The sequence below is a fragment of the Lepidochelys kempii genome, chromosome 1 (assembly GCF_965140285.1).
Source record: "Lepidochelys kempii isolate rLepKem1 chromosome 1, rLepKem1.hap1, whole genome shotgun sequence".
In the NCBI taxonomy this organism is placed as follows: Eukaryota; Metazoa; Chordata; order Testudines; family Cheloniidae; genus Lepidochelys; species Lepidochelys kempii.
In genome coordinates this window covers 251,632,569-251,649,388 of record NC_136380.1, presented here as the reverse complement: position 1 = coordinate 251,649,388, position 16,820 = coordinate 251,632,569, and the positions used below count along the sequence as shown (strand labels likewise).

Sequence of the window (16,820 nt, the reverse complement as noted above, 5' to 3'; positions counted from 1 at the left end):
AAAAACTTCAGTTTTTCTATTCAGTAGATCCTCCAGGGCTGCTGCTTCTACTAGGGTTGCTGCTGTTCTAGCAACCCCAGAAATGGCAGCATCCACTCGTGTTTTCTGCATTAGATAGCCTCAGTTCTGTTAAGGGCTCTCTGTCAGCAACAGATCACTTGGTGCCCATTATTTTAATGTTAGAGTGAACATGTACAGGGCACTGCAACACACAGTGACAGGTCCCCAGGAACTGACTCTGCTGATAGCTTCCCTCCTCCGGTTGCAATATCTATACCATCCTGGCTACGTGGAGTGGGAAGCTAGAATCTGCCTCTCTCCTGCAACTGCAGGTTGAGAATGTCCCATTAGCCAGTATGAGGGGCTTCTCACAAGGATCCGTACACTGTAGCTACAGGCCATATGAGAGCTGCTGGAGCTGAAATGGTTCCTTCCCTTCTCTGACTAGGTTTTCTTCTGGAATTGGGAGTCAGCAGCACAAAGAAGCTGCTGCCACTAGAACAATTCCTTTGAACTCCCTATAATGGGGACAGGAAGATATCTATTCATGTTGGAAAATCTAGCTAATGCTGGTGCCTGTGCAGACTCCTGTGTGCCTAAACAGACTCACGGAGGCTTCCCAAGTAGCTAGGGATTTGACTGCTCCATTCTCTTTCTCCGTAGACTCTGATGGAGGTGGAACTGGGAGGATCTAGTGTATTGCTGTTTCTAGGAATTGGCCTAACTGCCTGACCCAGGGCAGGACAGAATCTGCACATGCTCTCCTTCCTCTTCCCTGGAGTACGGGGCGCTCTGGAGACCATACCCTTGCAGGGGATGATGGCTGGAAGAAAAGGACAGAGGGAAGACATCCATGAGAGCAGGTAACTAGAAGGTATACATATGGGGCTGGAATACCTGCCAGGTGCCCTTCCTGGGGCTTGCAGACATGTACTAGAGCCAACCCAGCTCTAGCAGAAACTTCTCTGCCTTCACAGGGTACAGGGGCTCCTGGACTTGAGGTTTCCCAGTTGCCCCAATTCTGGAAGTCGCCCTTTAGCTGTTATTTCTTCTCCCTCTTCCTGGACCTTACAGTAGCCTCCTGCTTCTTCACCTCCTTAGATATTTCTGCCACTCCAACTGCAGCTCCTCAGCCTCAGATCATTCTTATTCCCTCTCATGATCCTAAGGCTTCCTGTAGTTCCAGTGATTCCTTCCCCTCTGCTTCCCATGAAAGCCATACAGTTCTTGTCTCAAGGTTTTTATGCAAAGGGACCTGGTCTTCACTGCATCCATAGAAGATGCCAGCCCTCTCACCTTGCTGGATACCCATTTCCTGTTTCCCTCAGTCTGCTTCGGCAACTGCTCTCCAAAGTAGCCTGCCCTACTCCTTAGCAGCCACCCAGTCTCTCCAGAGTACATGGATGCCTAGACCAAAGACTTCTCCATTGGCTCAATTTTTGGTAATCTCTGCTCTTGAAAGGGCTTTCTGGCTCCTTTCCTCTTCCCCAGCCAGGTCCAACATCTGGGTAATTAATGGAATATATCATGTTTGAAATAACCACACTAACTGGAAGCAGAAGACCAAGTCCCAGCCCAGACTCCTTCAGTGTAGGATGTAAAAGAAGTATCCTGCAATACTGCGTGTGCGTGCCTCTCAGATGAGCCGCAGAACATGGGCCCCCTGCAGAGTCGATCTTATAAAAAGCACCAGTATTCTTCCTGCTAGGGGCCCCCTGCAGAGTCGATCTCTACAGCTGTAGTCTGTCTCTCCTTACAAAGCTGAGCACAAGCCAAAAGTTCCATTTGTCTCAGTCAGTAGAAGTGGGGATGGAGGGTCCATCTGCCCTCCTCAGTGGGAGTTTTCCTTCCATTTTTACTGTTGTGACCTAGAAAGCCCAGGATCTCTCTGGGTTCAACAGAAACATTGTGTTGTCTCTCAGGGCAGGTTTCATCTTTAGAAACAGACTTTAAGGTCAGAAGGGACCATTATAATCATCTAGTCTGACCTCCCTCACAACGCAGGCCACAGAATCTCGCCCAGCCACTCCTGTAACAAACCTCTAACCTATGTCTGAGCTATTGAAGTCCTCAAATTGTGCTTTAAAGCAGTGCGACTCAAAGTGGTGGTCTGCAGACCGGTGCCAGTCTGCGAGCCATCGGCTGCTGGTCTGCGCGCACACTGGAAAAAAAAAAAATTGCCGGTCCCCCACATCAAAATAGCTTGAGAAGCACTGGTTTAAAGTCTTCGAGGTGCACAGAATCCTCCAGCAAGTGACCCGTGTCCCGCGCTACAGAGGAAGGCGAAAACCCCCCAAGGCCTCTGCCAATTTGCCCTGGAGGAAAATTTCTTCCCAACCTCAAATATGGCAATCAGCTAAACCCTCAGCATGTGGGCAACACTCACCAGCCAGACACTTAGGAAAGAATTCTCTGTAGTAACTCAGATCCCACCCCATCTAACATCCCATCACAGGCCATTGAGCATATCTACCACTAATAGTTGAAGATCAATTAATTGCCAAAATTAGGCTATCCCATCATATCATCCCTTCCATAAGCTTATCAAGCTTAGTCTTGAAGCCTGATAGGTCTTTTGCCCCCCACTGCTTCCCTTGGAAGGCTGTTCCAGAACTTCATTCCTCTGATAGTTAGAAACCTTTGTCTAATTTCAAGTCTAAACTTCCGGATGGCCAGTTTATATCCATTTGTTCTTATGTCCACATTGGTACTGAGTTTAAACGATTCTTCCCTTCAGCCTTCTTTTGATTAGGCTAAACAAGCCAAGCTCCTTGAGTCTTCTTTCATAAGACAAGTTTTCCATTCCTCAGATCATCCTAGTAGCCCTTCTCTGTACCTGTTCCAGTTTGAATTTATCCTCCTTAAACACGGGAGACCAGAACTGCACACAGTATTCCAGAGGAAGTCTCACCAGTGCCTTGTAGAACGGTACTAACACCTCCTTATCTCTACTGGAAATACCTCACCTGATGCATTCCAAGACTGTATTAGCTTTTTTCACAGCCATATCACATTGGTGGCTCATAGTCATCCTGTGATCAACCAATACTCCAAGGTCCTTCTCCTCCGTTACTTTCAAGTGATGTGCCCCCAGTTTATAACTAAAATTTTTGTTATTAATCCCTAAATGCATGACCTTGCACGTTTCACTATTAAATTTCATCCTATTTCCATTACTCCAGTTTACAAGGTCATCCAGATCTTCCTGTATGATATCCCGGTCCTTCTCTGTATTGACAATACCAGCTTCGGGTCATCCACAAACTTTATTAGCGCATTCCCACTTTTTGTGCCAAGGTCAGTAATAAAAAGATTAAATAAGATTGGTCCCAAAACTGATCCCTGAGGAACTCCACTAGTAACCTCCTTCCAGTCTAACAGTTCACCTTTCAGTATGACCTGCTGTAGTCTCCCTTTTAACCAGTTCCTTATCCACCTTTCAATTTTCATATTGATCCCCATCTTTTCCAATTTAGCTAATAATTCCCCATGTGGAACCGTATCAATGCCTTACTGAAATCGAGGTAAATTAGATCCACTGCGTTTGCTTTCTCTAAAAAAATCTGTTACCTTCTCAAAAAGGAGGAGATCAGGTTGGTTTGACATGATCTACCTTTTGTAAAACCATGTTGTATTTTGTCCCAATTACCATTGACCTCAATGTCCTTAACTACTTTTTCCTTCAAAATTTTTTCCAAGACCTTGCATACTACACATGTCAAACTAACAGGCCTGTAGTTACCCGGATCACCTTTTTTCCCCCCCTTTCTTAAAAATAGGAACTATGTTAGCAATTCTCCAGTCATACGGTACAACCCCTCAGTTTACAGATTCATTAAAAAAATTTTGCTAATGAGATTGCAATTTCATGTGCCAGTTCCTTTAATATTCTTGGATGAAGATTATCTGGGCCCCCCGATTTAGTCCCATTAAGCTGTTCAAATTTGGCTTCTACCTCGGATGTGGTAATATCTACCTCCATAACCTCCTTCCCATTTGTCGTCCTACCATTATCCTTAAGCTCCTCATTAGCCTTATTAAAGGCTGAGGCAAAGTATTTGTTTAGATATTGGGCCATGCGTAGATTATCCTTGACCTCCACTCCATCCTCAGTGTTTAGCGGTCCCACTTCTTCTTTCTTTGTTTTCTTCTTATTTATATGGCTATCAAACATTTTACTATTGGTTTTAATTCCCTTTGCAAGGTCCAACTCTACATGGTTTTTCACCTTTCTCACTTTATCCCTACATATTCTGACCTCAATAAGGTAGCTTTCCTTGCTAATCCCTCCCATCTTCTACTCCTTGTAGGCTTTCTGCTTTTTCTTAATCACCTCTCTAAGGTGCTTGCTCACCCAGCTTGGTCTACAACTCCTGCCTATGAATTTTTTCCCCTTTCTTGGGATGCAGGCTTCTGATAGTTTCTGCAACTTTGACTTGAAGTAATTCCAGGCCTCCTCCGCCTTTAGATTCACAAGTTCTTCAGTCCAATCCACTTCCCTAACTAATTTCCTTAATTTTTTTTAAAGTTAACTCTTTTGAAATCAAAACCCTAGTCACAGATCTATTTTTGTTTATCCTTCCATTTAGTTTGAACTGAATTAGCTCATGATCACTCAAACCAAGATTGTCCCCTACAACCATTTCTTCTATGAGGTCCTCACTACTCACCAAAACCAAATCTAAAATGGCATCCCCTCTTCTTGGTTCAGCAACTACTTGGTGAAAGAATCCATCAGCTGTCGCATCCAGGAAAATCTGAGCCCTATTATTATTACTAGCACTTGTCCTCCAGTCTATATCTGGGAAGTTAAAGTCTCCCATGATCACACAATTCCCATTCGTATTTACTTCATTAAAAACATTAAAGAGGTCTCTATCCATAACCAGATTGGATCCCTGTGGTCTATAGCACACTCCAAGCACTATCCCAGGAGAGGCTCTAGTAGCTTTCTTCCCCAATGTGATTTTTGACCAGACAGACCGTCTTAACCATTCCATCACTTCTTATTTCTTTACAGTCTAACTCATCCTTGATATACAATGCTACTCCACCACCTTTGCACCCAAAACATACTTGTAAAGCATCTTGTTTTCTTTAAGCGCTCCTCACTATTTCTGGGAATCCCATTTGGATCCTTGTTCTTCCCTGCCTCTCTTACTTACCCTTACATGTGGGAGACAAGACTGCACAAACAACATTATTTACTCTCTGTGCAATGGAAAAATCAGCATCTAGCAACAGTGCCTTCAGTCAGTGCTAGAGGTGTAATCAAAGCACCCCATTCCTCCTTCCTCCCTCGTCCTCTCTCAGTCCTCCCACACCCCTTACAGAATAGTACAGAGGGAAACCGCACTGGATGTTTTCTGTGCGGCAGTAGTGGTGACTACAGAAGAGCCCAAAGACAGATTCGAGGTAAGGTTTTACAAGTGCTAACAAAAGAGGATTCTCCAAAAAACACACAACCAGACAGCTGAACCACTACAATGATAACGACTATATGGTTATCAAAATATATAGAAAGTGTTGAGAGCATTTTACATCTTGAGGATACCACTGGAACGCTCAGGAAACCAGAAACCACCTGGAACTCAACAGCAACTACTGGAATAAGCAAGAAGCAGGCGTAGCTAGAATCTATCCCTGAAAGAGACCACAAGATAGGATCCTTTCATTGCTGTCTTCTATGGGACCTAATGAGCACACCAAGGTCTGGAATCAGAAAATTTTAATCCAAAAGACAGCTGGTCCTGCTGCCCAAACAGGGTGAAAACAATAGGGACAATGAATAATAAAGTTTCTAGAGCTACACAGTTTAAGCTATAAACATTTACGACTCCTAGGGCGAAAAAACAAAACAAAAACAAAACAAAATCTCACACCACTATCAACAAACAATAACTGAATTTAGAGAATTCTGAAAACAAAAAACAAACAAACCAAGAATACCCCCACACCCAGAAAGAAAAGAGGGAAACTCCATTACCGTGGATCCAGGACTTCGCCGATGATTTCTTCCAGCTTGTCGATAAAATTAACAAAGTCTGAAAGTCCCTTTACATGGGTTCTTAAAGTATCAAATGGTGAAGGTGCATAACCTTTTCCTCCAAGTTCTATCATTCGGATGAAAGATGTTGCCATCTATTACCAAAAAAATATGTAGGTAGGTAGAACTATAGTGGTAAAAGAAGAAGTGTATAACATTAAGAAGAGAAAATTATCAATTGTTTTGAAGTCGTAATCGTCTCCCAAGTCAAAAGGCAGCTGCTTGCTAGCATGAACAGTCCTAGCGAAGTCAATGGTCAACTTATGGTAGTAAACTTTATGCTTGGTGACAACCATTTGCAAGCTCATGATTTAAAATAGTGCAGCATTAATAGGAGGTCTGCAAACAAAATATAAAATTGCGTCCAAGTAATTAAGCACTGCCTTTTGCCAAATTAAGCTTAAAAATATCACTGTGCATTATTTTATAGATATATGCACGTGAGTAACTTTTTGCCTGCAAGCTGAACTCAACAGGCCTACTCGTGGCTATAACTAGGATCAGGGACATACTATGCATTATGAACATTTTCTAAAGTGAGAGTGACTAAAAGTGAGTCACTGAAGTGGCCTAATTTTCCAGACACCCACAATTTTCTTTCAGGGGAGAGAGGAGAAAAATCAAATGAGAGCTCAGGATGTTCATCACTGCTGAAAATCAAGTCAAGTCAGTTTTATCTACTATATAAATATAGTGAAGTTTTCATATATTTATGTAGTAGATCTATACATATAGTAAATAAAAATAATAAAAATAAGACTGCCCCAAGCAGAATTTACACTTACAATTTTACAGCAACTTTCAGAAGAATTAGTTTTCTACTCCTATCTCTTTTAGGTAAAGAAAACTTTTGACAATCCTATCTCTGTTTGCAAAGATGCAATAGTAATTGTGTATATAATTTTTAACTTCAGATTATACACATCTTATGACCTCTGAGGACTTGAAAACAGTACAACTGAAATAATTCTAGCAAAAAAAGAAAGCAGATCTGCCAACATTCATATCTTTGCTCTGTTAAAGATTTGCTGTGGATTGCATGTGGTTCATAGGACCTTGCCTCCTCAATGGAAAATATTTTGGCTTCATGTAATTTATCCTAGACAAAGATGCCAAAAAGAGAAGACTTCTTTATACAGTAGAGAAGTTTCCCCTTTGGCAACTCAGAAAGAGAGGGTAATGAATCCAGTCCAAACACATACTTTTTTTATACAACATTAAGAGCTGAAATAATCCTAGAACTGAGGTTTCACAATTTTTTCCATATTTATTCAACCATAAGATCATAGGAGTTCGGCTGCTTCAGCATAAATAAAGGTTACTTACCCTACAGTAACAGTGGTTTTTCACTGGATCAGTGTATTCCACTGTAGCTGCTCATGCGCCTCATGTACACAAGATCAAATTCTTTCGAATAGCAGTGTTTGTCAGGGCCACGTACACACCTTGTGCCTCCTTGTGCTCCCACACAAGGACATCAAAGGCAGAGCTGCTGCAACCCTCCCTCAGTTTCTTTGCAGTTTGAAGCCCATGGTAGCTGAGGACTCTGAAAAGCAAGGATGGAGGGCATCAGTTAGTGTAAGGTACGTAACTTTTCTCTCCCTGTACGTGTCAGTGTGGCTCCCATTATAGGTGACTGACAAACACTCCTCTCCTTCGGGATAGTAAGATGAGTAGTATCAACTTCCTCAGTTGATCAGAGATTTTAGTATTGCTCTCCGAATCTAGCATCAGCTCTGGCAACTAAGACAAATGCATGTTTGTTTGTTTTTCCCCCCCTCCAAACAAACAAAACAACTTGTCAGTTGGTTTGCAGATCTTGGAATTGGAAACATTTCTGAAGCAGGTGGAGGATGTTATTTGAGCCCTGGTGTAGTGAGCCTTGATGGTCAGTGGGAGGAGCTCACCAGCCAATGGATAAGAGGGAGATACAAAGATTATTTAAGTGGTATCAGAATGTAATGAGATGGCCTGTCCCTTGGAATGGCTGTCTACAGACAGACAGGAAAAAAAAAAGGGAGACAGTCTGAACAGTTTGTTTCTGTCAATGTAGTAAAGTAAGGCTCAGGAAAACTTCTAGCGTATATAAATTCAGGAGGAAGACAGGCAGATTTATGGGTTGATTCAGACGGAATTCCAAGGCCACTGTGGGGATGAACTTGGATTGAGGTTTGAGCACCACCATAACCCCATGAAACATTGTGTGGGAAAGCCCTGCTGCAAGTACTTAGAGCTCCCTCGTTCTCCTGGCTGATGCAATTGCAACTAGGAAGATAGTCTGGAGAGGACAAAGTTGAGGTCCCAGGAGGAAGTAGGCCCTTGAGGAAATCAGATACCATCAAATGAGTGGAGACCAAGCATAACTGTACAGGCAAATGGCAAGCAAAAATTGCTGAGAAGTATGTTTCATCTGCATAAATGAAGCTGAATACAGGTTAAGTGGAACGTTATTAAACCTTGTGAACTGCTCTGTCCATGTAGCTGAGTTGTTTCCAGTCTAAATCTGTGTTCCCTGGTCCCATGGTGTCTCCTCAGTGACAGCCCCTCCAGTTCCACTGATTAGGACGCAAGGTGGACCTCAACTGGCCAAAGCATAGTAAAATGAAGGAAGTAGTAGCAGATCTCCAGTACTGAAACTGGAATAGGGTCCAGGCCCCACTGGGCAGTCCAAATAAAGAACTTCTTCCAATTTGACAAATAAGTTCTTCTGTGGACATCTTCCTGCTCTGTATCAGGATATCCTGGACTTATCTAGAGCAGTCTGTTTATGGCACTTAACCAGACAACATCCAGACTATCAGATGCAAATTCTAGATGAAGTATCTGACTACAGTGCTGCCTTTGCCAGTATGGAGCCCCCGCCCCCCCCCCCCCCACACTCTTGTTTGTCTCAATTTTGGAAGTCACCCTGAGGATAAAGCGGAGTCCGTGGAAAGGCATAAAGAAAGCTTGGATTCCACTACAGAAGAAAGGAGTTGGCAATGATCTCAGGCTCATGACCCCTCTGAAACAGAAATTCTGACAATTGGAATTGTCCTGGGTGGCAAATATGTCTACCATAGGAACCGACCCAGCTACAGAATAATGGGTGTATGATGGATCTCCACAGGAAGAACTTGTGACTGGCCAAGGACTGCGTACAGAGGAAGTCTGCCAGGTTGTTGCTGATTCCTGGGAGATGGGACATTACAGTTATCCCAAGTCAATGACATCACATCCATAACCTGATAGTCCCCCGACAGAAGAAATGAGTATGAACCTCCTGGCTTGTTGATGTAGTGCATCACAGAGTTGTTGGCCATCAGGTTCAGCACTGCAGAATTTTGAAGACCAGATAGTAAGTCCATGCAGGACATTGACATGAAGCTGAAAGTCTTCCCAGGACAGGGTCCCTCGCATCTGTAGATGGTCTAGGTGGGCTCCCTCACTTGCTCCTGATGCCCTAGTAATTAAACTTGTTAGGAGGTGGGATGTAGAACTGCACACCTCCATGTCTGTTTTTGGGTTCCTTCCACCATCTCTGTTCTGCAATGCCAAGAGGTGAACCACAACATTCTTTTTCATTTGGGTGTTTTGCTGGGGAATAGAGTGACCCTAGCCAGAATCAGAGTGGCCACAGGGGAAGTCTGGCAAGCAGTGCAACATACATGCATGCCAACATAGGGCCTCGCTGCCCCAGACACGTTCATAATGTTGTTGTTGTTGACGACTTGGTTTTTATTGCAAGTAATAGCAGTTGCACTGAGAGGAATCTGTCATTGGGAAGGTATGCTCCCACAGACCTGGAATTGATCAAGGCTTCTGTGAACACTAATACCTGTGATTGGAGAGACACTTTTTTGTTGTTCACCAAGAGACTCAGCTGAGAGAATAGGGAGAGAGCGTAGTTCAGGCTCACAGCCATCCCCTCCTGAGATAGGTCTGTGATCAGCCAATTGTTGAGGTAATCATAAATGTGGCTACCCTTCCTTCTGAAATGAGCCACTATATTGCTTAGCACTTAGTGAAGATTTTTAAATGCCATGGAAAGCCTGAATGATAGTACCTTGTTTTGGTAATGATTGAGTCCACTGTCAATCGTAGGTACTTCTTGTGGGCTGGATGGATGGCTATGTAGAAGTACGCATCCTGAATGTCAAGAGGATACCAAATGTTACCATCCTGAAACTCAGGCATCATATGTATTTGTTCTGTCAAAAGTCTAGTATAGTATTAAGACCCCTTTCTTCTGATATTTTTTCTTCTTTCTGAAGGAGAAGAAACCCTCTTCCCTGGTACTCTGTAGATACTTCATGGCTCCTAGATAAAGCAGTAAGACCACTTCTTGTTGTAATATTTTCTCATGAGAGGGATCCCTGAAGGAGGACAGGGCAGGAAAGTTGGTACGGATAATGTCTAGAAATGGACAGGATAGCCTCTAGTGCCCATTTGTCAGCTGTGAAAGCTGCCTAGGCGTGGTGAAGAAGGGGCAAGGTGGTTCCCAAAGATAAGTGAAAGCTCCAGATTGACTCCAGTGTGACTCTCAACACTCCCATCAAATCTGCAGCTACTGAGAGCGAGTCAGGTTAGCCAAGGAGGTGGGGGAAGGAAAAAAAAAAAAGTCACCCCGTGGAGTACCTGGACTCTCTCTGGGTGCTCTGATTGACAACCACAGAAACAGGACTGTGTCCTCTGCTGGGGCTTACATTTTTAAGGTTTCCTATAGAGGGCCAGCACGTAAATCCCTAAGGAAAATAGCATTGCCTTAAGACGGAGCGGAGTACTTAGTCTATTTTCTGGCTGAAGAGCTCCATCTCCTCAAAGGGCAGGTCTTCCAAAGTGGCCTGCAGCTGACAGTGTACCAGATACCTGGAGCCATGAGGCCTCTCTCTTAGTGACTGCCCAGCCATCAACCCTATAGCCATATCAGTTGTGTCCATGGACACCCATAGCTACATTCTGATGACCATCTAGTCCTCCTTAATGATTTCCGTTAACTCATCCTGGTTTCTCTTGGATTTTGGATGAGAAGAGAGTGACCTTCACCCAAGAAAGAAAACAGTACTTTGATAAATTACTAGCCCCAATTTGCCAAACAGAATTATGTTGATCAGTCTCTCTGTCTTGCATCCAGAGAGAGGTCTGATTTTTTTGGATCTGTATCCTTTGGTATGCCTTTTATGGACCTTGATTTTTCTTGTACTTTCAAAACAACTAAAGACTCTGGGTTTGGATGTGCATAAAAGTGTTCAAAGCCTTTGAGGGGCACCCAATATCTCGACTCCACTCTTTTCAAAGTGGGAGGAAGAGTTGCCGGGATTTGTCACAGTCCTCTGACCAGTTCCAGGATCCCTTCATTAACAGGGAGAACAATTCTGACTGGCATCATGGCACTCAAAATACTTGTACATAGAGTACCTGTCCAGGCTGTAGATAGTCTAGTCTATCACTGGCATTGGGGCTGGTGTCAGGGCCTATTCTGGCACTGATGAAGACTCTGTGGGTGGAGACAGGGATTGTTGTGATCCCTCTGTCATCATGTCTTCCTCTTGGGGGCCATGTTCAGTTCTAGTGTGGGAGGACTGGCTAATGATGCAATCACCCACTCTTCCTGTAAGCATTGGGGGGTGGGGAAGGAATCTATTCTTAAATGCATGAGATGACAGTCTCCAGTAAAGGCAATATGGGCAAGGTATCATGTCATATGGATACTGGCCTGACTAGGGCTAGCCCAGTGCCACACATTTGGGGTAGTGCTCTTAATAAGGACTCCCAGGTGTCCTCCTTAGGGTCACACTATAAAGGCAGAGGAGAGTCTCTCCTCAACACCAGCAAGAATGAATACACCAACAATGGCATAGAAGAGCATATCTTCTTTGAAAGGCAGCGCCATAGGTTGATAGGGCACTGGGGCTGATGGTTTCTTTCCATTGCAGGGAAACACTCTGGAGATAATTCAGATTCCTCCAGAGTATTTCTCAGATCTTTTCTGGGTTCCATGAAAGATGGAAAGATCAGAGGTCTCATTCCCTCTGCCACTCCTGATCTGGTGGAGGACTCATATGCTCGGCCCTTTGAGAAATCATGTTTTCTTTCCTCCTTATGGAACTTCCCTTAACATTTGCATCTATGTTTGGGATCTGTTCAGCTCCATGAATGAGCCTTATCTTTATATATAAGCACAGGTGCTGGATTTCCTGCCTGGGGTAGGCACCAAGGCTGTCCATTTTTGGTGCCAAGGTTTTCAGTGCCAAGGACGGGCCAGTGTTGAAGGGGACCTGGCCAGCATCATAGTCACCAGTGCTGGCTCTGCTGGTGCTTTCTTCAGATTCTTTCTAGTGCTTGATCTCTACATAAAATGTATGCTCAAGGAAGTGCTGGCAGATACAGGTTTATCTGGCCTTGCTCTGGTAATGACCATCTCCTGTGGTTCCAAAATGACACATATGGACTGCTCCAATAGATGTAGCTTGAGTGGAGTGAAAAGGACTTGTACACAGAGTATCTGTCCAGGCAGTAGATAGCCTAGTCTAGGCAAAGAGGCGTTGATTGTCCATGCTTGAAAGGGATCAGTCTCCCACAGGATGGGCAAGGTTTAAACCTTGACAGTATGGAGTCCACTATGAGGCATAGCAGCTGACACCCAGCACCTTGTCCGACTGCGCAGGCATGGTCTCCAGGAACTTCCCCCCCCCCTTTTTTTTTTTTGCAGGGACAAGGCACATCCAAATGAAGGGAGTGTAAAGATGAAAAATTTCTTCATAAATTTAATTAAAACAAACATTTTTTAAAAGTATCTAAAAAGAGTCACACACTCACTAGGTTCCATCTTGCTGCCATAAGCAGAAAGAGGGAAGTGAGGTAGGATCACAGCTGCTGCATAAGCTCTTGTGAAGAAGCATGAGAAGACACAGGGTGCATGTATGGCCCCAACAGACACTGCTATTCAAAAGAATCTGATCTTGCATGCATGAGGTGCATGCCCATTTACAGTGGGGTCCACAATGACAAGTATTTAAAGAACATGATATACTAAATCTATTTCTAGCTCCATTCAAAATGACTCGTAACATCAGATTCAAAATTAGTTTGTATTTGTTTAAAAAAAAAAAAAAGCACACAACTGGGTGCTTTAAAGGTTGGAGACCTTTGAACAAAGTTCTCATCTACTTATCAACTATATGTAATTAAAACAGTATTCCTGACAGTGCTACACCTTATGAGAAAGGACCTCTATATCTGTGCCCTTTTGACACTTATTGTAAGCAGAATATGCTCCAAAACTCTTCTTGCACTCACTATTCTTGGAGGGAATTTTCACTGCTCTGATATGGTCTGCATGAAATTCCCAGAGAGCCTAAATCACAAAGCTTGTAGTAAAACAAAAATGTATTAAAAACAAAGAAAAATTTAGTTAAAGCAAAAGAAAAATGCATGCATAACATACTGAGAACTAAACTGGGCAGAAGTTAATCCAGATCAGTATGCATACCATACTACTTCAGGATTCTAGTCATTACTTTGGATAGACAGTTTTGATTTCTGTTGCTCCCATATCCTTTTTTACAACTTGCGTGTACATGCACACAAATTGTTTCCTTGCTCACCTTTGCAACTGATGTCCAAGTAGGCATCTACCCTACTCTGCAAGCTCTTTGCTCTAGTCTAAGAGATGTGCTTTTCCAGGTCATTTGTCCTGACTGGATAGGTTAGCCTGAATCCAATTTGTTCTCAGCCTTACATCTGAGTTTAAAGACGCAGCACTCACATTTTTATAATTGTTTCATTACTTCTGATCTACTCCAAATATGTATTCTTGAAAGATTAATGCTGATTTGACACATACCAGGAAAATGGACATTTGTCTCTTCTGTGCAGCATGCTTTAGGTCAGTGAAGGCTTCTCTTCCAAGTCCTCTATCAGGAATATTTAAAACATGAGCCACAGCCAGATCATTCTTGGAATTCACCAACAGGCTTAAATATGCACAAACAAACTTCTTCACGATCAATAGCAACTGCATAAGAAAGTGTCAAGTTAGCTTGTCTCAAAAACATTAAAATAAAAAAACCTATTTAAAAATGAATTAGGTATACGCAGAAATCATTGTTCTGAAAGAGTAAGAATATCAGTCATGCTGAATTACAAGACACTGACTTCTATACATATGGAGACTGGGAAATGATGAATGTAAGCCAGTATGGACCAAACGTGGAATTTTAATGTGTTGAAAGTTTTTGTACATGATGCTACATAATCCACATGAGATTTAGAACATTCTCATTTCCCTTTCTCTTCAACTCTTTGATAAGCATCAATTTGTATCTGACATTATCTAGGTCTTCTTCCATAAACATCCTTACAACAAAGGCACTTTTCATAACCTAAGGCCCCACTGATGTCAATGGAAGTTTTGCCAATGGTTCATGATTTCATTTCTAGTGCATTCACTTTTCAACAAGGTACTAGAACTTGAAGTGATAAACTATGACCCCCACAAAAAACTTATTTATATTACAGCTGCACTCTAGTGTGCTAGGCCCCATGCAAACATAAGACGACAGTCCCTGACCTGAAGAATGTACAGTCTAAGCACGAACAGACACACTAAAAGGAAAAGAAAATAGATTGGTGAAGAAAGTAAGCAAGATCATATGGTTACTTAGGAAGTTATGCATATCTGAGTGTTTTTTTAATGGAGCACCTGGGATGGAGGTGTAGGAAGAAGAATTGTGAGAAAGGGAGGAGACACTAAGAACAAGAGGAAAAAAGTAGAGGAAGACTGAAGTTTAGAAGAGGAAAAAGAAAGAAGGGTGAGAAATGTATTTGTCAAGTAGACCAAGGAAGACTTGTGCTAGTAGCAGCGGGGCAGAGTAAGGAGAAAACGAGAGTTCAAATTTCAAAAATTCAACAAGTCTGATGTCAGGTAGCTGAGAAGGAAGTTCTGGGGAAGGAAGCAAACATGTTCTGACTTGTCCCCAAATGCCATGCTGGAGCTCCCTCTTATGGTGAGCGTATGAATATTGGAGAGGGCAAGAGACTCCTACTAGCTGGTCAGTCTCCCTGTAGTGGGGGAGAAGAAAAGGGATGGGAAGGCATGGGTACCCAGCATTTCCAGGAAGCCCATGGTGGTTTGACTGAGGACAAGCAAACGCCAACTTATGCCCCCCTTTCATTTGCTGGAGCTGCCATCACTACTGTTGGTGAGAGAGTTTCTCTAATGTGTAAGTAGGGTAAAAGAGTGGAAGTTAAATAAAATCTGAGGTGCAAATCATAGTGGAGCCATTACCTCACTGTTCATCTGTGAGCAAGTCACTAGACTATTATTCAAGGCAACATCCGAGTATAAAAGGAGGAGAAAAAAAGAGAAATTATGGCCCACAACTGCTGCCTTGCCTATGCATAAGGAAAGTTAACTTTTTCTTCCACTTTAATGGGGACCTAACCTTACACCCCCTAACTAAGGGCTCCTACAGAAGCCTGGTCCTGCTCTTCAGGCTTGCAGAAAAGACTTGTCTCGTTCTTCAAGGGTACAGAGAGCAGCATATAGCATGTTTTCTAACCCTATAAGCAGAGGCATGAACTACCAACAAGCTCAGGTGCGATACTGGAGGTCATTAAGTATTCTCTACTCTGACAGTTTAGACTAGCAATAATTGAGGAAGAACACGTTGTGTTGCATTTCACCTATTCACTTTTGCATACAGAGTGAATATTTTTTTAGAAGTTGTAATGAAGATGAAAAGTTTTACCTTCACATTATCCTGGCTGTGTCTGATTGGTGTTGAGGGTATGGAAAGACAAGAGCCATTCTCTTCTGATAAGCCAGAGATAAAATTTAACAGTTGAACCTTCAGTAAAATACACAGAGTAGGATTAAATATGAAGATGATTGAAAATTGAAAAAATTAGTAATTATTTCAGTACTGTAAATAGCCTTATCCCAACAATGGTCTCCTCCAATCCTTGAAAGAGGAAGCAGCCTGCAAAGGTCTCTCTACTCTTGAAAACACAAAACTTCCAAAGAGGAACCTGTATAAGCAAGTAACTGAGATGCAAGCCTGAAAAAATCAGTTTATGGGAAGAGTTTCTATAGGACGATGCTGGGCAGCAGCATACTCAGCCTTGTGTTGAAAGGTATGTTTGTCACCATTTCAGCTGATGCCTCCAAAACAGAGAATGTGGGACTACTGGAAATGGTTAACCAAAAAAAAGGAAGCTGCACATAGGAGGAAGAAAAGACAGCTAAAAAACAACCTAGGACACTGGAGGCAGAGTCAAATCCATGCCTAAGGATACTAGGAGGAAATGTGGAGGCAGGGGCAAGATGGGCAGCTATTGCCCTCAAACAGGAAAAACTTTCCCAGAATCTAGACCAGAGAGACAAAATCATCCTCTGCTCCTTTCTATTTGGCTACACTTTAAGAATCTTGACATAGATCTAAAATTGCATATGCCATTTTTCATCCTATAGTGAAGCATTTTGCCTATGATATTTAGATCTTTTATGTCAAATTCCTTTTCAATTAGACACGGTTTATAGAAACCCAAGTGCTGCAGCCAAAATTGGGGCTCACTCACTGAAACTCATTTGAGTGCTCATTGTACTTTGGAGGTCAAGTCAAAAAAACTAAAATTTAGGAGGAAAAAAAATGTGGTGACATGTCTATAGTTGACAGATATGACAGCAAAAATAGAACATGAATGACTTACCATCACTTATCTCACTCAAACTGAACCCTAAAGATGGATGAGACTGTCTCAAATCAACCATCTGTTCAGTTCCTTATTACTA

At 42.7% G+C, this 16,820-nt stretch overlaps 1 protein-coding gene across 21 annotated transcripts in view; it reads right to left on the bottom strand.

Annotated features, from left to right (window-relative positions):
* PARPBP (PARP1 binding protein) overlaps window positions 1-16,820 on the bottom strand; it is a 151,547-nt gene that overhangs the window by 57,834 nt on the left and 76,893 nt on the right. For 14 of the 21 annotated variants that reach the window (XR_012156117.1, XR_012156118.1, XR_012156131.1 and 11 more), the window contains 3 exons: window positions 15,778-15,876; window positions 13,872-14,042; window positions 5,987-6,141 (listed from right to left, as the gene is read on the bottom strand). The exons of 1 other annotated variant lie outside the window; for it this stretch is intronic. Coding sequence is in view for 16 of the 20 variants with exons in the window: in XM_073323342.2 (XP_073179443.1) it covers window positions 5,987-6,141; window positions 13,872-14,042; window positions 15,778-15,876 (425 nt within the window). In the remaining 4 variants the exon portion in view is untranslated. Of the gene's footprint in view, window positions 1-5,986; window positions 6,174-7,039; window positions 7,146-7,377; window positions 7,593-13,871; window positions 14,043-15,777; window positions 15,877-16,820 lie in introns of those variants that run through there. 6 more of the 21 variants (XR_012156132.1, XM_073323367.1, XM_073323424.1 and 3 more) reach the window with 5 other exon arrangements.